The sequence below is a fragment of the Harpegnathos saltator genome, unplaced genomic scaffold, assembly GCF_003227715.2.
Source record: "Harpegnathos saltator strain DR-91 unplaced genomic scaffold, Hsal_v8.6 scaffold177, whole genome shotgun sequence".
Taxonomy (NCBI): domain Eukaryota; kingdom Metazoa; phylum Arthropoda; class Insecta; order Hymenoptera; family Formicidae; genus Harpegnathos; species Harpegnathos saltator.
The window spans coordinates 355,656-380,969 of NW_020229958.1; the positions used below are offsets into that span (position 1 = coordinate 355,656).

The 25,314-nt window shown below is 35.6% G+C and overlaps 3 protein-coding genes across 18 annotated transcripts in view; 2 read left to right on the top strand and 1 right to left on the bottom strand.

Annotated features, from left to right (window-relative positions):
- Positions 1-10,445, top strand: part of Obsc (Obscurin) — a 54,882-nt gene extending 44,437 nt beyond the window's left edge. For all 14 annotated transcript variants that reach the window (XM_025297462.1, XM_025297464.1, XM_025297463.1 and 11 more), the window contains 13 exons: positions 5-586; positions 970-1,394; positions 1,637-2,400; positions 2,834-3,132; positions 3,330-4,249; positions 4,763-5,202; positions 5,562-5,700; positions 5,891-6,360; positions 6,538-6,771; positions 7,195-7,339; positions 7,477-7,980; positions 8,477-9,627; positions 9,857-10,445. In XM_025297462.1, coding sequence (XP_025153247.1) covers positions 5-586; positions 970-1,394; positions 1,637-2,400; positions 2,834-3,132; positions 3,330-4,249; positions 4,763-5,202; positions 5,562-5,700; positions 5,891-6,360; positions 6,538-6,771; positions 7,195-7,339; positions 7,477-7,980; positions 8,477-9,627; positions 9,857-10,103 — 6,320 coding nt within the window. In that variant the 3' untranslated portion in view covers positions 10,104-10,445. The remainder of the gene's footprint in view (positions 1-4; positions 587-969; positions 1,395-1,636; positions 2,401-2,833; positions 3,133-3,329; positions 4,250-4,762; positions 5,203-5,561; positions 5,701-5,890; positions 6,361-6,537; positions 6,772-7,194; positions 7,340-7,476; positions 7,981-8,476; positions 9,628-9,856) is intronic.
- A 272-nt stretch (positions 10,446-10,717) lies between these two features.
- LOC105187093 (NEDD8-conjugating enzyme UBE2F) lies at positions 10,718-12,902 on the bottom strand. Of its 3 annotated transcripts, XM_019843157.2 has the most exons (6): positions 12,608-12,902; positions 12,434-12,492; positions 12,190-12,318; positions 11,950-12,111; positions 11,324-11,485; positions 10,718-11,252 (listed from the first exon to the last, which is right to left on the bottom strand). In XM_019843157.2, the coding sequence occupies exons 3-6, from the start codon at positions 12,295-12,297 to the stop codon at positions 11,136-11,138; spliced, it is 549 nt and encodes a 182-aa protein (XP_019698716.1). In that variant the 5' UTR covers positions 12,298-12,318; positions 12,434-12,492; positions 12,608-12,902; the 3' UTR covers positions 10,718-11,135. The 3 variants fall into 3 exon arrangements, with proteins under 3 accessions (XP_019698716.1, XP_011146011.1, XP_011145997.1); XM_011147709.3 differs by lacking the exon at positions 12,434-12,492 and having other exon boundaries at positions 12,190-12,373; XM_011147695.3 differs by lacking the exon at positions 12,434-12,492 and having other exon boundaries at positions 12,608-12,900.
- Positions 12,903-23,014: 10,112 nt separating this feature from the next.
- On the top strand, positions 23,015-24,454 carry Psf3 (DNA replication complex GINS protein PSF3). Its single transcript, XM_011151080.3, has 4 exons — positions 23,015-23,219; positions 23,642-23,786; positions 23,870-23,999; positions 24,079-24,454. The coding sequence occupies exons 1-4, from the start codon at positions 23,114-23,116 to the stop codon at positions 24,304-24,306; spliced, it is 609 nt and encodes a 202-aa protein (XP_011149382.1). The 5' UTR covers positions 23,015-23,113; the 3' UTR covers positions 24,307-24,454.
- The last annotated feature ends 860 nt before the right edge of the window (positions 24,455-25,314 follow it).

Here is a 25,314-nt window from a genome sequence, read left to right on the forward strand (position 1 = left end):
ACAGCCGAAGCTCCGACCTTCCTGAAAGATCTCTCGAAGGTGCAGTGCAACGATCGCGAGGATATCGACTTGAAGATTCGCGCGACTGGCATCCCGAAGCCGAGCGTCACTTGGCTGAAAGACGGCGAGGTCATCAAGGAGGATGATCGGCACCAGTTGGTGACTCATATAGACAACATAGTGGACAGTATCCTCTCCATCAAGACATTCTCCGCGGACGATGCCGGCACGATCACGTGCAAGGCGAGCAATATTGCCGGCACCACACAAACCAGCTGCCAATTATCGATGATGTTGACCGCGCCTTCGTTCGGCCGGCCAACGCTACCGAGATCGATGGAGGTCGACGAGGACGAGCCGCTTGAGCTGAAGGCTAAGGTGGAAGGTAGTCCGATACCGAATGTCGCTTGGTTCAAGGACGGTGAGAAGATCACACCGGATGATCACGTGAAGGAGACCACCTTACCGGATGGCATCACGAAACTCACGATCGACGTCGTGAAGCCCACCGATTGTGGCGCTTACAAGCTTGTCGTCTCGAACTCCAGCGGCAGCAATTCCTCGCTCTGCGCCGTCGCCGTCACACGTGAGCGAATTCTTTTCCACAAAGCTTAATTCTTTAGCGAAAGAATCCCGTGAATTCATTCAGGTGAAATAGAAAGATTGATTTGATACTGATTTAATTATTGGCACGGCAAAAGTAGCTCTCTTCGTGTGTCTCTTGGTAAATTGAAATTAATATTAATATTAAAATATGAAATTAAAATAATGAAAATTAAAATTGACATGAATATTAAAGTAAGATTAGGGTAATAAAAATTAAGATTGACATGAACGTGAAAGTAAAATTGACATTGATGTAGAATTGATAAAATCAACATTAATATTACGTTAAAATGATTAACGATTTATAATTCGATTAATTCGAGTAATTCAGATTATTAATATAAGTAATCGCGCTCGTTACAGCCACACGAAGGAAACCGTCGTTCACGAAGCCGTTGGAGGACGCGAAGGCTGTGGTTGGGCAACCGCTGAAACTGGAAGCTCAAGTTTTAGCATTCCCGAATCCACAGGTGCAATGGTTCAAAGATGGTATACCGTTGAGGCATACGAAAGAAATGTACTTCGTGAATGAGCCGAACGGTCTGATCGGCTTGAAGATCGACTACATACGTCCGGAGGATGCAGGCACCTACTCCTTGATCGTGTCCAACACACTCGGTGAAATTACTGGCACGGCCAAGGTAGCAGTGGAGGAGAAAGAGAAGAGACCAGAGTTCGTCGCGAGTCTTCAGCCGCAAACTGTCGTCGAAGGTTTCCCGGTAAAGATGGAAGTGAAAACCATCGGGAAACCGACGCCTGAACTCAAGTGGCTACGAAATGGCGATGAGGTTACTATGATACATTTATAACATTATCATATGACATAATATTATAATATATATTACACATATAACAATATTACATACATAATGTAACATTGTTAAAGCACTATATTGAATTATACATTGTTAATTGTGTATTATCTCGTATTTAAAATTACGACATTGTTATATATGATTTGTAACGCAATGAAAATGTTTAAATATCTTTAGATTGATTTTCCTATCTGACAAGATCATTATATCGCCAGATTGTTCCCGATAATCAACACATAAAAATCGTCAGCCAGCCAGACGGCAGTCACGCATTAGTTCTCGATAAGACGACACCAGAAGACATAGGCGAATATCAAGTGGTAGCCGGCAATACGGAAGGCACCGCGTCTTGCAAAGCAAAGCTAGACGTCTCTACTAAGACGAGACCGGACACGCCAGAGGAGAAGCCAGTCTTCACTAATCCCATGCGCGACGTGTCCGTCGAAGAAGGTCAGCCGTTGACGTTGGACGTGTTGTTTGTCGGCAATCCGATTCCCGACGTGAGCTGGACGAAGGATGGCGAGTCACTGAAGCCCTCGGAACGCGTAACGATGAGTTGCGACGGCAAGAAGGTCGGTCTGGAGATCAACCCGTGCAATGTCAAGGACGCAGGCGCCTATAGTTGCAAACTGAGCAATCCGCTCGGCGAGGACACCACCGGCGCGAACGCTATCATCAGAAAAGTGTACCAGTCACCGACCTTCACGCAGAGATTCACGGATCTGCAACAGTTGCCCAGCTTCGACGCCAAGTTCCCGGCACGTATCACCGGCATACCGCATCCCGAAATCACCTGGTACTTTAACGACAAGCCGATTTTGAGAGACGACGATAAGTACAAGATCAAACGCGACGGCGACGCTTGTTGTTTGTATGTGAAGGACTGCACTTATGACGATTCGGGACGGTATAGGTGCAAGGCAATTAATAAAGGCGGCGAAGCGGAATGTGTGGCGAACTTGGCTGTGGTGGACAAGATGTGAGATTTGTCTTTTTTATTCAGACCTATAACGATTTTTTTGTTAAGGAGAATAATTCTACAAATCTCTTATGATTTTATAATTAAATCTGATTTATATAAATTTAATTTATACAAATTATTAATAAATTATTATTATAGATATATATAAATATAATTAAATTATGATTAAATTTTTTTATCAAGAAGAATCTTATAAAATTTTATAATTTTATATTTGTATAATTATAAAATCTCTTATACAACAATAACTTTAGCTACAAAAAAGATATCTTATCAAATTTTTTATAATCTAATAAAATTAGAATATAATCTTGGAAAAGAGAATAGAAAGCTTTTATATATTACATTTTTTATTTATTATAGAAAATGGTAAAGTCTCTAAAAGAGCAATTGGTAAGTTTGTATCACATTGTATAATTCATAATTTCAGTGAGAAGAAGCAGAAGGTTGAACCACCGACGTTCTTGAAGAGGATCGGTGACTGTGAAGTTTACAGAGGCATGCCCGCCAAGTTCACCGCGTGCGTCACCGGATATCCGGAGCCTGATTTTGAATGGTATCGCAATGGTGACCGACTCTGGCCCACCGATCGCATCAGGATGGATCAGGAGGGTAGTCTATTGCGACTGACGATTGCTAACGTGGACGAGCTGGATGCCGGCAAGTATATGCTGAAGATCTCCAATCCTCACGGTGAAGACTCTTGCAGCGCCGAGATGGTTTATGAATGTAAGTTCATAAAAACTTCTCAATAAAAGAGAAGTGTTAGATTAACATCATGATGATGTTGATAGAATATTGAAGCCTATGCTACACGCTATTGCACGTCGTTGTAACAACATTCCATCGATGATATTTTGCTCACTAAATTTTCAAAAGTCACAATAATTCGTAAGATCTTCCAAACACACGTTCTTTAATTCCAGCTCTGGAACCACGAGCGAAGAAACCTCTTGCCGACCAGTACGCAGACTTTGACAAGTACCGAAAGTCCGGAGTACCCTTGCCGTTGGCAGACCGTCCGATCATCAGCCGTATGATGGACCGTCATCTCACCCTTTCCTGGAAGCCGTCCATCCCGATCGGGCCGCGAGTGCCGGTGACTTACTTGGTGGAGATGTGCGAGTTGCCAGACGGCGACTGGTTCACCGCACGCAGCGGTATTCGCAGCTGTGTCTGCGATATTCGCAACCTCGAGCCGTTCCGTGACTACAAATTCCGCATTCGCGTGGAGAACAAATATGGCATCAGCGACCCGTCGCCCTTCGCACAAACTTACCGCGCCAAATTAGAGCCTGAACCACCCAAGTTCTTCCCTTATTTACCGCCCGGTATCGACTTTCGGCCTGAGACCAGCCCCTACTTCCCGAAGGACTTCGACATCGAGCGACCACCTCACGACGGCTACGCTCAGGCGCCCAGATTCCTGCGTCAAGAGTATGACACCCAATACGGTGTGAAGAACCATAACTGCAACCTCTTTTGGTTCGTTTACGGTTATCCCAAGCCGAAGATGACGTATTACTTCAACGGGCAACTGATCGAGTCGGGCGGTCGATACGACCAAAGCTACACTAGGAACGGCCAGGCGACTCTCTTCATCAACAGGATGCTCGAGAGGGACGAGGGTGTCTATGAGGCTGTCGCTACGAACGAGCATGGCGAAGCCAGACAGCGAGTGATCTTGAAGATCGCCGAGTATCCCACGTTCATTGAGAGACCCGATGAGACCATCGTTATGGTGAGAAGAACCGGCCAGCTAGTCGCTCGTGTCACCGGCGTGCCTTATCCGGAGCTCAAGTGGTATAAGGATTGGAAACCTATCGCTTCATCTTCTAGAATCAGGGTTTGCTCATTTAATTTCATTCTATTATACACTCTATTACATGCAAGAAGAAGAAAATATCGGCACATAACTTGGCATATTGTATTAAAAAGGCATATACATACCGAAGTAATAACAATTAATTCTATTATTAGGCTCGATTATTAGGCTATTATAAACTCGAGAGAAACATAATTATAAAAATATAAAAAGAATATAAAATTAATGTTATATTATTCAATTATTTTATAGTGATTAAGTGGACAGTTACTATTTTTCATCTTATATTGTCTTACAAGTTATCTTATATTGTAATGATTAATGTTTGTGTTATTGAAAAATTCCAGATACATTGCATTACATATATATATATATATATATATATATATATATATATGTAATATAATATAAAATTACAAAGAGATAATTAGAAGTATATGCAATGTAATATATTTTGAATTTTTTAATAATATGAATATTAGTAATTATGTAAAGATATATCTTCTCGAGGTAAGGTTTCTTTCTTGATAATAGATTCAATTCACCGAACCCGATACCACGACCCTCATCATTAATGAGGCCATTACGAAGGACGAAGGACTTTACTCAATCAGCGCAGGGAATGTGGCCGGTTCGGTATCTTGTTCGGTGATACTACATGTAGAAGAGAACGAGCATGAATACGGATACAGAACGTACGGGAAAAAGATGGACGTACAGTCGCGCGAGAAACCGTTCGGTGATTACTACGATTTGGGCGACGAGCTCGGTCGCGGCACGCAAGGTGTCACGTATCATGCGGTCGAGAGAAACACTGGTAGAAATTACGCCTCCAAAGTTATGCATGGCCGCGGTGATCTCAAGCCGTTCATGTACAATGAGATGGAAGCGATGAACAATCTGCATCATCGCAAGCTGCTGCGACTGCATGACGCCTTCGAGACTAACGATTCAGTTACACTCGTTACGGAACTGTATCCTTTATTACCATATCCATATTTATATTTATACATCATATGAATCAGGATAATTAAAATGATATTAAAATGATCGTGACTGCGATATAAAAATTAATATCTAAAAACTAATAATAGTAATTATTAGAATTATTGATTAATATCATTATTTTATAATAATTTTGTAATTGTTATTAGGTAGTTTAATTATTATTTTTAAATCTTACAGTCATTAGTATTTTTATTATTATCGAGAAACGTTACGATATCACGATTATCTGATTGGCCCTATATTATTTGTTTGATATAACGTTTTAAGGTTGTAAGATATTTTAAGATTGTAAATATTAAAAAAAAAGTTCTTAACGATAACTCAGAGCGGCTGGTGGAGAGTTAGTGGACACTCTCACGAGACAAGAATTTTACACTGAGATAGACATCGCTCGTTACATACGCCAATTATTATGGGGATTGGAATATATGCATGGGAATCATTACGCACATCTTGGTCTAACGGTATATGAAACTTGAAGTTTTTATATAAAAAATTTGATTGTTTTTATACAATTCATGTTTTAACCAAAATATTTTATAGATTCTTTCCTTAGTTTTTTATTGAATTTACTCTTTATTTTAATTAATCCTCTCTCTCCAATTTAATTTTAATTTTAATCTTCCTTTAATTAATAATCATTTTTTCTCGTAGCTCGGCGACCTCCTGATCTCCCATGCTGGTGGAGATGACCTGAAGATCTGCGACTTTGGACTTGTTCGCAAAATTTCGCATACGAAGCTGATGACCTTGGCATATGGTATGCCAGAATACGTTGCACCTGAAGTGACCAATAACGAGGGCGTCAGCTATCCTGCGGATATGTGGACTGTCGGTATAATCACCTACATTTTACTATCGGGTATTTCACCGTTTAGAGGCGCAAACGACCGAGAGACATTGACGAAGATCAGAAGCGGCAAATGGGACTTTGATGACCGATGGAAAAACATCTCGAACGAGGCACAGGACTTCATCCGCAGCCTACTGACGTACAATGTCGAGGCGAGGATGGACATCAAGACCGCCTTGGCTCATCCATGGTTTAACTACATTGATAACTTGCCACCGGAACCCTACAGAATACCATCCGAGAACTTGAAGAATTATTATAAACTTTACCGGCAAGTGAATCCTAATAATACTCTAAAAAAATGCATCTATAAACGAGTATGTTATAATATTGCATGTTTTTTTTAACAGTATTAATTTTCTATGTAAAATAATAGAAAAAATTTATAAAATATAATAATTACATACGATTGACAACGTTATAATTTACAAGGAATATATTTTTACAGCGATTGGTATAGCAACGCTTCCTGCCGCACGTGGTATCGCAGAAGCAAGTTGGAGACCGCGTTTGAACATCCATCGCGAATGGTGTATCCACCAGGACATAAATTCACACCGGAGCCTAGCGTTGATAGGAGTTACAGCCCAGTCAAGAAGCCCTCGACTAGGACATGGGAGAATCAAGTGCCGTCCAGGGAGCCGATCGACACGGAGATCGGAATTATCAAGAGCGAGAGCCAGTAAGATGACACTCGACAGTTATGGTTTAATAAATCTTTAGAAAGCCACAAATCTCTCATAATCTCTAAATTCTAGCTAATAATTTAACAAATTTTTAATTGACCAAATTGTATAAATCATCTCTGCAATTCAAACAAAATAGAAAATTGAATCTTTTATCTAACTGAATTACAGAAATATTTTACGCAATTTTTCAATCGAGTTTTCAGTTTCCAAATTTAATATAAATTCCAATCCAAATTAAAATAAAATTTTCAATTTAACTAGATATCTTTTATATAAAAATATTGAATTGAATTGAATTAAATATAAATTTTTTTTTCAAATAACAATTAACATTTCTATTAAGATCCTTACGAACGTAATGTTATCTATAATGTTATCTAAAGAAATATATAAAGAAACGATTGTATTTCATTTAGTTACCAAAACGGACCAGACACGTATCTCCTCCAACTGCGAGATACCGATTTCCCCGTACGACTACGCGAATACATGAAAGTCGCGTGCGACCGCAGTCCCGGTTTCTCGCGCTCTATTGCTGAAGACAATAGCTTTGACTGGAGGGTAAATACAATCGCTACGTTCAATGTCGTTACGCTCCGGTGTGAATTTGTGTCCTGGTGGATACACCATTCGCGACGGATCTTCAAACGCGGTCTCCAAATATTCCTTTTAAATTCTCCGTTTTGTTGCTGCTACAGGCACCCATTATTCGAGAACGTCGTCGATTCACGGACGTCATGGACGAGGAGATCGACGATGAGAGACGGGCGCGCATTAATCGCTACGGATCGGCGGACACGTATACGCTCAGGCGTTTGAAGAATGAGCTGGGCACTCGACTGGACAGTTACGCTGAGGCTGAGGCGATGATCGGGTCAAAGAAAGAGGGTCAACCGCCGTTCTTCCGCGAGAAGCCGCAGATCTGCCCAATCGAGGAAGGCAAACCGGCACAACTTGTCTGCTTCGTCGTGGGCGACCCGAAACCGCTGATACAGTGGTTCAAGAATGACATGGTGATACAGGAGAGCAATCGGATCAAAGTGATGGAGGACGCCGAGGGAAGGTCCATACTCACTTTCAACCCCACGAAAGAACACGATATTGGTATATACAAAGTCGTGGCGAGGAATCCGATAGGACAAACAGTTGTTAGAACTAGAGTGCTACTAGCGACTGTTCCTTTCGGTCCGGATTCTCCAGAGGTAAACATGCACTAAAATCTGCGAGATGCGCAATGAAGCCGCGTACAATTGTCAAAACATTGTTAGGAAATTAAAATTAAAAATTAAAAATTAATATGAAATTTTCTAACTGGAGAGAATTATAATAATTCTCAATTTTTTTTTTAATTCTCTACTTCTCTAATTCAATCATTTATACAATTTAAATCACTAAATTAAATGTAAAATTCGATTTCAAATAATTTAAAAAGTAGTAATATAATTTGTCAAAGTAATAATTTCTTTTCACAAGTCAAAAACTCAACGAGTGATGTGTACATTTCTCTTCTTCAGCACAAAATTGCTCCTTATTGCGATTGATATGTTTAATTTTACAATATTTTTCTTTAATTTTTAATTTAATTTATTTAAAGAATTAGAAAATTTTATAGTAAAATAAATATTTTGTAAGAAGAAAGAATACACCTTTTTTAGAAGTATTCTACCTTTGGGATACTAAGGATTTTCGACCTTGCAGGCTTCCGACGTGTCGGACACTGAGGTGCTCCTGCGTTGGAAGCAGCCCAAATACGACGGCAACTCGCCCGTATTGTGTTATAATCTTCAATACAAGGAAGGTGACTCGATCGCATGGATAGACGTCGGCTCCAACATCGACCATGAGTTCTACTTGGTGCGCGACCTGAAGCAAGACACGAGTTACAATTTCCGTCTTGCGGCGCGCAACCGCATCGGCTGGAGCGAAAAGGGCATCCCTTCGAAGCTGATCAAGACTCGGCCGCCGGGTTGTCCGAAGGTACAAATCACGCGCGCAATGAGGCACCTCCAAGAGCTCACCGAGACCGGCCAGGAGATCGTTCTGGAAGAGGACAAACAGCACATCGACTATTCCGTGGAGGAGCGACCGATAGAATGGTCAGTAGAGCCGCAGTTGTCCAACAAGTACAGCTTCATCTCGGAGCTGTCGCGTGGCCAGTTCTCCGCAGTGTTGAAAGGTGTGGACAAGAGCAGCGATCGCGTGATTGTCGCTAAAATCCTCGAGCTGAACCCCGAGACGGAGAAACAAGTGAACCGAGAGTACGAGGCGTTGCGTTCGCTGCGGCACGAGAGAGTAGCGATGTTAGAGGCAGCGTATAAGGTCTCCGGCATGCCGATCGCGATATTCGTCATGGAGAAGCTCCAAGGCGCAGATATACTCACCTACTTCTCCAGCAGGCACGAATATACGGAGAACTGCGTGGCAAACGCCATCACGCAGATTCTCGACGGTCTGCAGTACCTACACTGGCGGGGCTATTGCCATCTAGATATCCAGCCGGATAACGTGGTGATGTCATCCGTGAGATCGGTGCAGGTGAAACTGGTAGACATGGGCTCTGCTCACAAAGTCAGTAGGTTGGGCACGAAGGTGCCGAAGCAACTCGGTCATCACGAGTATAGGTCGCCCGAGCTGTACAACGACGAACCGGTGTACCCTCAGACAGACATCTGGATGGTCGGAGTGTTGACTTACGTGCTCTTGTCCGGAGTCTCGCCCTTCCGTGGCAAAGACGCGGACGAGACCCGGCAGAACATATCTTTCGTCAGGTACAGATTCGAATATCTCTTCAAAGAGCTGAGTCAAGAGGCCACGAGGTTCCTCATGTTGGTCTTCAAGCGCGCGCCGAGGTTCGTAGAACTGATTCTTTAAAGAGGTCTACGACCTTTTATTCGCAAGCAGGATCATTATATTTTAAATGTTTTTCTTTTTTAACGAACTTTCCTCGTCGAACGTTCAATTATCCACAAATTTGTCGCTAAATATTTTGACGTTCATAACACTTTGAACTAAAGTTAATTGCGCATGGGTCTTTTATATATATGAAAAAATATATAATCGCGCTACTTTTTTCCTCAGTAAAAGACCAATGACGGAAGAATGCCACGACCACAGATGGCTATTACCGACCGATTACATGATCAAGAAACGTGAGAGGGCTGTGTTCCTAGGCAACAGGCTGAAAGAGTACAATGAAGAGTACCACGGAGAAAAATCGAAACTAGCTTCCGACAGCGATAGTCTAGCGAGCGAAAGTCTGTTGGGCTCCAAACAGAAGCTTATCAGGTCGACCAGTATACAAGAAGAGCTACGCACTACGTTCTAACAATCAAACTACGATTTTCCATTTGCCTTAACACACACACATACACATACACATACACACATTCACAAAACATACATAACATGCATGTACTTATACATTCATACACACATACACATGCTACACATTCACATTATATGCAAATATGCAATCATACCATCTCGCGTACGTTGCCTAGTCTGTCTACGAAGAATGAGAGAATGAGAAATCGAGAGACGCGAGACGCTGTTTCTCCGTTTTCTCTTTTGTTATTATTTATTTGTTACAAATTGTAATTATAACGGAGACCATTGTTGTCAGATTGTCAATGCTTCGCTGACGGGTCTCGTTGGCGGTTAAATCATACACACACATACACACACGTATACATATGATGAATTTCAGCCGTCCGTTAATTCGACGAGTATAATACGAGTGATTTACGCTCCACACATCCCGACGAGACGAAGTGCAGATCGAATTTTTTGAGATTCAGCAAAAAAATGTCGATTACGCGCGCGCGTTGTACGAATATTATAAATAAATATTTGAGAAAAATGCCTGATACGCGTGACAAGCTATTATTTTATTCGTTGGACACGTACATCGTTGAGGGCGATATGTATTATGATTTGTGTATATTATTAAACATCGACTTTATTTACAGATGCCGCGTTAGCATTACAATATTCTGAAGAGGACAAACATTATTGTACACGTGATGCATTTCCAAAATCCTCTTTTCTTAGATTCAGTATTGGTATAATTAGTATACACATTAACAAAATTTCGCTATAACAACCCATTAATTCAGTTATGCAGATCCAGAAAAAGATAATCTCTCTGCAGTAAAATAGACTAGCAAAACTTGTGAAACTAGGATAAAACATGTACAGTTAATAGATAAAGGGTCACAATAGATAAGAAATTTTGCAACTTTTTATCTATTGCCTGTACTATCCTAAGGAAAATTTTAATCACATCACTTGTTCACCCAGAAAAAGAACAAAACCAATCAATTTCATAATTGTTTGACATAAAATGTTACAATGTAGATCATCTCTTTGCATATTGCATTACATAATCTCTAACTTTAGTTCGAAACGACTCTTTGTCCTTAATAAATTGATCTGCTGCATCCTTATTCAAAGGATCATCAAAATTTAGGAGGTCCTGAAACAATACAATGTATACAATCGGCAATTCAAATTAAATTATATGACGATAAATAGTTATGTACATACAGTGAAGAGGGAATTTAAACCCCAGACAACGTCTTTCAACTTGCGAGTCGGCGCCCACCCCATTCCATCAAGACTACTTTGCCTTAATATAGAAAGGCAGACATCACCCTCCTCACTTATATTAGGATGCCACAACTTTGTTAGACATTTCACTTTTGGTGGCTGCAAAATGTTCATTTAATATATCTTGTCAATAAGTAAAATGTTAAGCAATATGCTAGTAGCTTAAGTAGACTTGGTTAAAATATTGTGGTAAATTTATAGTTATTTATATCCATATATTCTATTAGAACAGAATGTGAATATAAAACCAACAACAAACAGGAAATCAGGACAACAAATAAGCAACTAAAATTGAGCAGGATCTGTGATATGCTGCACTTAAATGTATTTAAATAGTTAAGGAAAACTTTGCTTCTACCATTGTTTCTACCATCAATTTATCATTAATCTACCATTATAATCGGTTAGTAAATCCTGTTATATCTTCTCTACTACGCTGCTAACAAAAATTTTATATCATGGCATTATGCAAAATGTTTTTGCAGATTTAGTTATCTAAATTATAACTTAATATAAAATGCTTCTGCCATTCAACATTATAAAATTATTAATTACAAAATTACCGCCATATTGTAATCCTCAGGTATGTAAATTTGAAAATAGAAACGACCACCGATCCAATATCCTTCATCTGGTACAATTAAAAGCGTAAATTCATGGAGTCGATGTGGATCGTTGAACGAAACTTGACAAGTAGCTGGCAGCGTCTGTTCCATCTCTTGCACCTAAATAGAACAATATTTGTATATTAATTATGAACCAATATTTATATACTATGACTAAATAACTACTGTGTCAAGTACCTCTTTGACCAGTAATTTATCACGTACAGAGACTCGCTTATTGAAATCTCTATTCTTTGAATTTGCTACATCACTATCCTTCTTCAATTTGCCTCGTAACGTAATCATATCAAGCCGTGCTAAGAAATTCTGTTTGCGAAAAAACAGAATGCATCATTGCTTTTTCAAAATCTGTTTATAATGGCTAACAAAAGAGAAAAATAGAATTCCAAGCTATGTTAAAAAGATTTGTAACCTCACGTACGATTAATGTTAAATTTGATTTTTTTCTTCTATGAAAGTGCTTCTCCAATCTGCTAAATTCTATTTAACCATATAATATAATGATATAATGGTTCATCGCATTCGGACATGTCGATTTTAAAATCATTTCTAGGTTAAAGGCATTACACGTATAACCTCTGATGGAAAGATATACCTTTCGTTGCCGAGTTGAAGAATCTTCGTTTATATGTCACCTAAGTTACGCACGTTAAAGCTCCAATAAATGAGATTTATTCATCATGTAATTTATATTTGTACATTTAGTCGCACACCGTAAATAACCGATTAAATTATAAACGATAACGTACAAGTCGAAGTTCGAACATTACCAAACGCTTTCACCGACGAGGTAATATTAAAGACTATCAGCCTTGGGTAAATTTTGGTATTAGCAAGGGGGCCCAAAGTGCCCAGAAGTAATTGAAGAGCGATGATAACTACGCGCTGAAGACAACACGAATATTTATTACCATACTATATTTTGATAATTATGGCAATATAAATTACCGACGATATAAAAATATTGTATAAACATATCGTTACTATAATAAATATGTTGCATTGCTTGAATTTTTCGCACTTGATTCCTTCGTTCTTACTTCCTTTGGTGTTGAAATATACAGTTTTCTCATTTTAAGGGTCTGCAGCTGAGAGCGGCCAAAACGGCGTTTTCGGCGACACCGATTTTTCGCACTGGAAATAAGCGCCATCTGCATCCATATTGAGAGGAGAACTACGATGCTACATCCACTTTTAGGTCTTGGTGGTAAAATCTGCATATGGTGGAAGTCCGTGCTACATCAACTTTCAGGCGGTTTATGTCCGTGCTGCAACCATAGTTAATATCTCTATGCCAGACTATGCCCGAAGGTCTAAAACAACGGAGGGAGGAGCAGGAAAAATAAAAGTACATATTAAATATTACATAGTACATATTATATATTAAATATTACATAGTACATATTACATATTAAATATTAAATCCTCTACATATATGTTGCCGTATCAAAGTCTCCTGTATAATAAACGATTTGATACGTCTGGAGACGCATGATATATCGTTGTCCTCGTCCCGTTCCCTTCGTCCTGCTTTTCAATTCAGCATCCCGTCCGCTCCGGACATTCGCTCTGACATCGTGGCACTGACAGTAGCCGTCGGTGAGCATTCGATCCGCTCGGAGGAGCACATGTTAATTAACGCGACGAGACTCCGATTATAAATATCGCGAGTCAACGAAATATTTGAACTTTTAAAAAAAGCATCAAAGAAAATCATGTTGATGTTGTCATGGGTGAAATCTTACCCTGGTATATATTATTTTATTTTCGAAATAAAGAAAGTCAAACGAATGCAATTAAATGTTATTTATTATCATTGAATATTAGATGAAAAGTAGAAGAGTTATTGTCCGCAGCGGATAATCTAACATTTAATAAGAACGAGACAAAATCCGCATGAGATGAAATTCCACTCTTTAACGCTACCATGACCTTTAATTATTCTCCGAAAACGGCATTACAACAACTTTGACATTCTGTACAATTAGTTGCTAACATATTTTCTAATCGTACACATTCCTCTTTAATTAACATAAAGCTAACAAATATCCGATGCTTCGACAGAATAATTTTCTTTATTTTCAGTAATCAATAAGTAGTAAATCAAAGTCGCGTACAGTTGAAAGGCCTCCTCGCATTCGCCTCGTTGTCCCGGAACCTTCGAGAAAAGAAAAGATGCCCAAGGGCAAGTCTCTCTTGCTTCAACTGCCGCCGAGGCCCGCAATGTTTATATCGCGCCGATTGTGTTGATCGGCTCGCGAGCGACGACACTTTTTGCCCTTCGTTTTAACGTTTGACGAATTTTCCGGGAATAAGAAGTTGGAATTTCGCGCTCGGCATTTACGATCCGTCATCATCCGACTAATAATCATAGATACTTTATGAATCTGCAATTACTCTCGTATATATAATAATAATAAATTATAATTATAATATTATATAATTATAATAAAATGTACTTGTAAATTCTCTATATATATACGGTGTAATGTTTCATTTAAGTTTGTATTGTATTATAATAAATGATAAACCTTCACTATAGAATATACATATCGAATGTGTGTATATTCTACATATTCTGATATTTTTTTATTCAAAGATGTTATTTTTATTATAATTGACGAAATGTCAATGATATCTAATTTGACTTTAAAAAACTATATCGAACTAAAACTTGATTAATACATACATGACAGCATTTTTATTATATTACAGTAATAAAATGTTCTTGTAAATTCTCTTTATACACATACGGTATAATGTTTTATTTAAGTTTATACAGCATTATAATTACAGTATTATAATATATAAATTATAAACCTTCATTATAGAATATATTATAATAAAAATGCTCTCATATATGTATTAAACAAGTTTTAGTTCGATATAGTTTTTGGTGCAGCCGCGCCAAGATTTTTTGTATCAAATATTTTTTATTGCATTGTTATAATAATTAATTTGTTACAATAACAAGTAAAATAACCATATAACTCAGTGTTCCAATAAATAATGATAAATTTTACTTGTAAAAATTTATGTTATGGACACTTTTTGTAGCTAGGTTTTCTTGGATATTTTAAATAACATAACCTTTAAAAAGATATTTTTTTTTAAATATTGGACATTATTAACAAACATGTTAAATTTTTATAACACGATATAATTTTTATTTTTAAAAGTTTATGTACATATATATCTTACAAAAAAAATAATTTGATAAGTTTTACTTATAAAACTTATGTTATGTACATAATATTTAAAAAGATATCTTTTTTTAATATTGGACACTAGTAACAAACGTGTTAAATTTTTATAACACGATATAATTTTTACTTTTAAAAGTTTACATACATATATTATAAAAACTTATGTTATGTACATAATATATATCTTAAAAAAGAAAATAATTTGAATTTGAGATTTCTAAAAATATTAAGTTAAGTATACAATAATCATATATATATGTTAGGTTTCTCAGTTGGCGCTACTGTTCTAATATATCACTTCTCTTGTACAGTAGAAAAGTGTTGCAGAGTTTTATTATAGTTATAAGTTTTACTTGTGGAAACTTATGTACACATATATACAATAAAAAAAATAATTTGAGTTTGATACTTCAAAAATAACACAATATGTGTTGCGCTTGTACTTGACGCCTTTTCTTTACCTTTTTATTTAAAAAGGTAAGTTTTATATAATATTAAATATACGTACGTTTCACATATAACGTGATTGACTTGGAGTACTCCGTGCCCACGGTGTTATTCATAGCGACGCATTCATACTTTCCTTGATCTGTTACATCGGATTCGATAATCTGCAAGGCACCTGAAACATAAATTGTGATATTCTCGAACAGCATTCCTCTCAGGATTTTCTTGTCCAAAGAAAGATCAATGATGCGATCGCAGATCTCGTGTATGTCATGTCAATAGAGACAGTTTGAATTCGGCGTAATATGATTCTTGGAACAGACGTAAATAAGTATTGTGAAGTTTGAAGCGAGTCTCTCACAGGCATGCTTTGAAAACACGAGTTGTTTTCATTTTCAGCTAACGGACGACGCAGGCATCAACACTGATCGGCAATGTCAGCGACTGGTGAGGGGTAACCGTGCCTTCCCGATTGTTTGTTTTCGTACTCTTATATATGACTCCGTGATTGCGGAAAGGACATTGCGCCTCGGGCCGACGAACGACGCGCATGCCGCGACGCAGAGTACAAGTGTCGGTCGGTAGTCGTATCGGTTAATACGCGTTTCTTTGTCCCCAAACTTACTTGCGCGAGTGTTAGAGCTAGAGTCAGTGTCGTCGCCAGTGCTACGATGGAGTATCCGGGGATGCTGCGACGGAGGACCAGAACCAGAAGGAGGACGTTGGATCGAGAAGTCAGGATGGAGAGAGGACTTGGAGCGCGCCGAGAGACGTAGCCGAGGACAGCGATACATCATGTATGGTATTCGAGGTACCTCGAGTAATTATTATTACGCAGGATTTTTCTGATTTTAACGGACCTTACTCGAAGTAAGGACATACCCGAGTCGAAATTAGATCAGCATTCATAGTTTATCATCTGAAAAATGATAAAATAGCTTGAGATTTGATTATTCGTTAACCTAATTTCACGTAACATGAGTTCTACTTTTCTTTTCTCATAAAATATGAATGTTTATTCAAGCAAGGTTGCTGAGGCAATCTAAGGTTTATGAATACAAATTTTTAATTATGTTCTCAATGAAAAATTGCACATAATTTAGAAAACTATGAATAATGATCTTAGAATCTGATATACATTTTACAAGTGTTGATTTTTCTTCGTCTAATAATGCTCAGATTGCTGTTTTCGTTTAGAATCTGCTAGAATGTTCGTTTCTCATTCTTGTTTATCTTTCTTATTGTACCGAATCTGAATTAAAATCTTTATTAGTGAAATAGCATTATTAGACATAACCGTTGTCTTTTTGCAGCTACAGCTCTTTTGAGAGCTACAATTCTCATCATTCTCATTAGAAAAAAGAAAAGAAAAAAAGAGAAGAAAACAGGAAAAAAGAACTTTAAGAATGATGAGAATAAAAAGTGTTTTTCATCTCCCCATTTCCTCTAATTCTTATATGATTATTTAATCCTTATATATTTATCTCACGCGCAGTTCTAACAAAAGCAGTTCTATTTACGTTTTTATCTTTGTTCTCTTTCTTGCGCTGTTAAGCGAATATATAATCAACATCAACAAAAATTGCTCATTTAAATTAAGAATATAAGGATTAAGTACATATACATTATCGAGATAAACGAGTATTAAATAACTGCGGAATACGTCGCTGTTGAAGACTCATCATGGGCGAGACTGCGAAAGTAGCCAGATATAACGTTCAGGTAGGACAAAGCTTATTCACTATTGCGCATCTAGATATTCTGTATTGATTTTTCAAATTGGATGCAATTTGCAGGATCAATGTAGAATTAATATTTCGACTCGGGAAAGACTTTTTTTTATCAAATCCTAACTTGTAGAAAACTATCGATTTGAATGTCGGCAAGAAAAAAACGGAAATACTTTTGTTAGATATTGGATAAAACGCCGGATCGATATTTATCCAACACTTAAAAAATAACACTGAGAACGTTTTAGTTGGATGAATAAATTTTCGTTACTTTCCGCTTGCGGTTTTCGATCGTTAGCGGCGATTCAGAGACGAAGAGAGAGGAGAGAGAGAAAGAGAGAGAAACGTCTTGCCAGGAATTCTGCAGACCGGTTCATTTCGACAGATTCGGTATTAAAATATTAGACGTAGAAAAAATAAGAATGAAAAAAAATTTTTTATATTAGTTAGTACAGAAAGTCCGACGTACTTTTGTCAAATAAAGATAAGTACCAAATTTTCTACAAGTTAGGACTAGGATAGAGAAAACGTCAAATCTTTTGCGACGATGGAATTAAACAGCAATATAAATTTTGATTTACGATATTAATCGATATTCGATTTCCGGTACTGATTTACTTCCTCATTTCTCTATAAGAGAAGAAAAAATTAATACGAATCGTTCGTTTATATATCCGAGTTAATTTGTTGAATAAATTAGAGGGGTAAGTACCTGAAAAATAAGAACGAATTGTCATTGCACTTGGACAATCTCCTGACACTAATTTTTGGTATTGATCGATATTCGATTTTCGGTACTGATTTACTCTTTCATTTCTCTACAAGAAAAAAAAATTGATACGACTCGTTCATTTATCCGCGTTAATTTGATGAATAAATTAAATATTGATCGATCTTCAATTTTCGGTACTGATTTATTCTTTCATTTCTTTATAAGACAAGAAAAATTGATACGAATCATTCGTTTATTCGAGTTAATTTGTTGAATAAATTAGAGGGATAAATACCTGAGGGAGAATACCTGAGAAAAAATGAGAACAAATTATCATTGTACTTAGATAATTATCTTGGCATTGATTTATGGTATTGGCCAGTCTTCAGTTTTTGGTACTGATTTAATTTCTCATTTTTTTGTAAGACAAAGAAATTGATACGAAACGTTCGTTTATGCGAGTTAATTTGTTGAATAAGATTAAGTGGAGGAAGTACTGAATAATAAGAACAAATTGTCATTGCACTTGCACAATTTTTTGACACTGATTTATGGTATTAATCGATATTCGATTTTCGGTACTGATTTACTCTTTCACTGATTTTCTCTCGGTATTCTCTCGGTATTTTCTCATTTTTTTACAAGACAAAAAAAATTGGTACGAATCGTTCGTTTATCGGAGTTAATTTGTTGAATAAGATTAGAGCGGTAAGTACCTGAAAAATGAAAACAAATTGTCATTGCACTTGGACAATCTTTTGACACTGATTTATGGTATTAATCAATATTCAATTTTCGATATTGATTTACTCTTTTATTGCACTATAAGAAAAGAAAAAATTGATACGAATCGTTCATTTATCCGCGTTAATTTGAGGAATAAATTAAATATTGATCGGTTTTCAATTTTCGGTACTGATTTACTCTTTCATTCCTGTATAAGAAAAGAAAAAAATGGGTACGAATCGTTCGTTTATCCGAGTTAATTTGTTGAATAAGATTAGAGGGGTAAGTACTTGAATAATAAGAATAAATTGTCATTGCACTTGGACAATTTTTTGACACTGATTTATGGTATTAATCGATATTCGATTTTCGGTATTGATTTACTCTTTTATTGTACCATAAGAAAAGAAAAAATTGATACGAATCGTTCATTTATGCGCGTTAATTTGATGAATAAATTAAATATTTATCAGTCTTCGGTTTTCGGTACTGATCTATTTTCTCATTTTTTTACAAGACAAAAAAAGTTGATACGAATCGTTCGTTTATCCGAGTTAATTTGTTGAATAAGATTAGAGGGGTAAGTACCTGAAAAATGAAAACAAATTGTCATTGCACTTGGACAATCTTTTGACACTGATTTATGGTATTAATCGATATTCGATTTTCGGTACTGATTTACTCTTTCATTTCTCTATAAGAAAAAAAAATTCATACGAATCGTTCATTTATCCGCGTTAATTTGATGAATAAATTAAATATTGAACGGCCTTCAATTTTCGGTACTGACGGATTCTCTAATTTCTTTATAAGAGAATAATAATTGATACGAATCGTTTGTTTATCCGAGTTAATTTATTGAGTAAATTAGAAGGGTAAGTACCTGAAAAATGAAAACAAATTGTCATTGCACTTGGACAATCTTTTGACACTGATTTATGGTATTAATCAATATTCAATTTTCGATATTGATTTACTCTTTTATTGCACTATAAGAAAAGAAAAAATTGATACGAATCGTTCATTTATCCGCGTTAATTTGAGGAATAAATTAAATATTGATCGGTTTTCAATTTTCGGTACTGATTTACTCTTTCATTCCTGTATAAGAAAAGAAAAAAATGGGTACGAATCGTTCGTTTATCCGAGTTAATTTGTTGAATAAGATTAGAGGGGTAAGTACTTGAATAATAAGAATAAATTGTCATTGCACTTGGACAATTTTTTGACACTGATTTATGGTATTAATCGATATTCGATTTTCGGTATTGATTTACTCTTTTATTGTACCATAAGAAAAGAAAAAATTGATACGAATCGTTCATTTATGCGCGTTAATTTGATGAATAAATTAAATATTTATCAGTCTTCGGTTTTCGGTACTGATCTATTTTCTCATTTTTTTACAAGACAAAAAAAGTTGATACGAATCGTTCGTTTATCCGAGTTAATTTGTTGAATAAGATTAGAGGGGTAAGTACCTGAAAAATGAAAACAAATTGTCATTGCACTTGGACAATCTTTTGACACTGATTTATGGTATTAATCGATATTCGATTTTCGGTACTGATTTACTCTTTCATTTCTCTATAAGAAAAAAAAATTCATACGAATCGTTCATTTATCCGCGTTAATTTGATGAATAAATTAAATATTGAACGGCCTTCAATTTTCGGTACTGACGGATTCTCTAATTTCTTTATAAGAGAATAATAATTGATACGAATCGTTTGTTTATCCGAGTTAATTTATTGAGTAAATTAGAAGGGTAAGTACCTGAAAAATAAGAACAAATTGTCATTGCACTTGGACAATTTTCTGACACTGATTTATGATATTAATCAATATTCAATTTTCGGTACAGATTTACTTTTTCATTGTACCATAAGAAAAGAAAAAATTGATACGAATCGTTCATTTATCCGCGTTAATTTGATGAATAAATTAAATAATAAATTAAATATTGATCGGGTTTCAATTTTCGGTACTGATTTACTCTTTCATTCCTGTATAAGAAAAGAAAAAAATGGGTACGAATCGTTTATTTATCCGCGTTAATTTGATGAAAAAATTAGGTATTGATCGGCCTTCGATTTTCGGTACTGATTTATTCTCTCATTTCTTTATAAGAGAAGAAAAATTGATACGAATCATTTGTTTATTCGAGTTAATTTGTTGAGTAAATTAGAGGGGTAAGTACCTGGGAAATGAGAACAAATTGTCATTGCACTTCGACAATTTTCTGACACTGATTTATGGTAGTAATCGATATTCGATTTTCGTATACTGATTTACTCTTTCATTTTGCTATAAGAAAACAGAAAATTAATACGAATCGTCCATTAATCCGCGTTAATTTGATGAATAAATTAGGTATTGATCGGCCTTCGATTTTCGGTACTGATTTATTCTCTCATTTCTTTATAAGAGAAGAAATATTGGTACGAATCGTTCGTTTAACCGAGTTAATTTGTTGTGTAAATTACAGCGGTGATTACTTGAAAAATGAGAACAAATTGTCATTGGACAATTTTCTGACACTAATTTATGGTATTAATCGGTATTCGATTTTCGATACTGATTTACTCTTTCATTGCTCTACAAGAAAAAGAAAAATTTATACGAATCGTTCATTTATGCGCGTTAATTGTTTTTTATTATTATATATAAGTGGTCCATGGGACGATTAAATATTCGAATACATGTTGCCGTATCAAAGTCTCCTCTATAATAAACGATTTGACACGTCTGGAGACGCATGATGTATCGTTGCCCGCATCCCATTCCCTTCGTCCTGCTTCCCTGTATAAAATGTCGAATTATAACGTATTAAAAAGTATTGACATTTTGAATATATCTGAATTCTGAATCTTTTTGATCCGAAGGAAAGGATTGAAAAGTATTAGTTCCCATTAAATTTTACTGCGCTAAATGCAAGACGGTCTCTTTCGCCCGGATGCCTCACCAGGGAAATTTCTCTGATACGCTAAATCCCGTAAAGCCATCAGTCTTTGTAGTACAGTCTGTAAAGTAAGAGCGTGTATGGGTTAATGTGTAGAAAAATTTATTTTTAATGATTTTTAAGTACATGGATTTCTTGTACTCCATGAAAAGAAAAACGCTATACCATTAATAATGAATCCAGTCACCACCGGCATTGATAATTGCCTGGCATCTCCGAGGCATACTTTTCACTAAGTTGACTGCGTATTCGTTCGGTAAAGACCTCCAAATGAGACGAATTTGTCGTGTCAGCTGCTTTAAAGTGCACACTCTTTTTCCTCGAAGCTTGTGCTTGAGATATGCCTCACAATACGGCTAAAAAAAAACTAGGACGATATTTGAAGCCAACTGCCATTTATGCCGTACACGCTCTTACTTTACAGACTGATGTATATCTCGTCGGTGCGTAAGGTTTATAGTACTTGTACATACATATTTTGAAACATTTTCTTTGGATATTATATCAAACGGATTTTGCACGTAATATCCTTCGGATTACAAAGACATTATTATTTTGATCATTTTGATTTGTTTGATATTCATTAAGAATTATCTAGATCGCAACCGCCATGTTGAACGACTAAATTGTCGTGTGAAATGTTTCAATTTTCACAAATTCATATGAAATTTTTCATTCTTTACTAATTCACAAAATTCACTTTCACTCTTCACTAATTCACATTAGGGAAAAGATTCATGACCGCTGCCCTGAGCAGCTACAACGCTTTTCGAATCATCTATGTCGGCGCGCTTTTACTCCTCAGATTTCTGTCATTAATAACTCGATAATTATTGCGAATCTCGCAAAATGGTATGGGATTTTTATGTTTGCCTCAACCCAATCTACCCTCACACTTCGGGTTGGCAGCTAATTACCGGACACTTCGTATGATCTTCATGATATTAATCATACACAATGTCAATTCTTTTTTTTTTTACACATGTTAATATGTTAATTCATGTTATAAACGCGTAACAATGTGCGAGACCGTGCTTGTCAAGTACGCTATTATGGTTGTAGCACGGACATAAACCGCCTAAAAATGGATGTAGCACGGACTGCCACTACATACAGGTTTTACCGTCGAAACCTGAAAGTGGATGTAGCATCGTAGTTCCCCTCTCAAAATGAAGAACTCTGATTGGTTGATTCTGTTTATACGTTGTATATTATGCAGAAGCCTGTGCTCTGGCACTTTCTGTTCACGCTTTCTACTTACTGCTTACGGCTTACGGTCATTGTAGACCACGCTTCGTAGTATGCAGGTTGTGACAGAATGTCGTTGCTTACACATTTCGGAACAAATTATTTTTCCTTGACAGATATTTTATGTACGGAAGAACGATTATCATGCAAAGTGGAGATTACGTTACCTCGTTTGGGTACGTGAGTTTAATTATTCCCTTTACCGTGTTTTTTATATTAGGATGTTTAATAGAATTTATATTTTTTTTGGTTATAGTTATATAGTTTGGTTATAGAGTATAGTAATAAATAAGACTAAATAAAAAATGTGTTTTGGTTTTATTTGAAGAAAATATAGTCGTGTGTGTGTGTGTTATATGTTTATTTTCCAATTTTCTATGTTATAATTGTAATGTCTGTCTATGTCTAATATAATTATAATATTATATAATATATAAAAAGATGTCTTGTATGTGACATTACATGTTCAGTGATAATATATGTTAATATTTATAATATCTACTTATTTAGGCATCTGCTTTATATAAAACATAAGAACCTATTTTTTATGTATATAAAGTAATTAAAATTTGTTAATGATATATGATATACAATATAGGTTTTCTGGATCTCTCTTCTGAATCTGAGGATTTAAAACCAGGTACAAAGTTAGAGCTTCCATTGTGGCTGGCACAACCATTGAATGTCTCAAGAGATCCTGTAATTAGTATAGATATACCAAAAACATACAAAGAAGGCTATCGGTGTGTATCACATGATGAATTTATGGAAAGTTTGAAGTAACTTTCTTAACAATTTATTCTATTTATGTTTGCATGTGTTACAGAGAAATCTTACTAGCTGATGCATGTACTGTTATATTGAATAAGTGGAATCCATATTATTATGAATTAGGAATGTACTTAAAAAAGTTTAATAATCGTGATTGTGAAATGATCATCGACAGTTTATTGCTAGTAAGTGTTAAGTTAGCATTAAGACATTGAATTAACTAACTTATGTTGTTCAAACGTAATTGTATGATGTAATTTTCAGACTTTTAGATCTCGATTTAGGCTAATTATGGACTGGGCACAGAATCCTACTGCTGATCCCACACTTAATAATTTATTGCCAAGATTAGAGAGAGAATTATTTGTCTCAGGAAGAAGAGCCAAGCAACAACTGGAAGAATGGCTAAAAAAAGGTTCAAATGTTATTGAAACTTCACAAAGTGCTGTGAATCTTAAGAAACGTAAGCGAACAGATTATGAATTCAATTGAGAAACATAATACATGAAAAAAATTCTATTTATACAATAATTATTATATGTGTATACAATGACCAATATAGTTTTAATGTGATTGATTAATAGGAATAATGAAGCACAATGTATATAATAATATTAAACAAAATTTATTATCTTATAAATTAACATGAGACATGACCCTTTACTTAAACATACAAATAATCGCATTTTACATGTAACAAATAAAAATTTTATTTACATATTTAATTTTTTTATTTACATTATATACGGTTTCAGTCACATACGAACTGTCAACAACATATAGAAAGAGTCATATAACAAGAAATGATAATATCTACTTCACAACCCACGACTAAAAATTAAGATATCCTATTAGATATGGTTTCTCCTTTTGACATGTTTTACACTTTCACTGCATGATATATTCCATAATTCACTGGTGTATAACACGTCATTATCAACAATAACAATCTTATATTTTTTCTAATAGGACTATACCTGATATATTCCTCTGTCTTATATTAAAACGCGCTAACGTTTCGTAAGTTTTCATCATACAAAAATAGAAAATATATTTATATCTTTATGCTATATTTACAGCGGTAAAATATATATGGCTCATTAAAATGTCTTTTTCTTATTTATAATTATATAATTAAAACATTTTTGAAAAAACTTAATTACTACAAATTAAAATACGTCTTTTATACAATATTATTATATATTCATAGTCTGATCTTAGATATGATCTTCAAATGATCTCAAATATAAAAACAGACTGTGAATACTGATTTATATATTGTGAAGTTATGTGACTGCAACGAAACTTTGGTCTTTACATATTTTTATCAAAATTCAATATCACTTAAAATCAAATTTGTTTTATATTTTATTTGTTTGGAAAAAATTTAGGATCAAATATAATTTAGAATCAATCAAATATAGAATCAAGTATTCCTAAATGGGCTATGGATTTGATTGTTTTCTGCAGTTTTTTTAGATTAAAAAATTTCAATTTAAC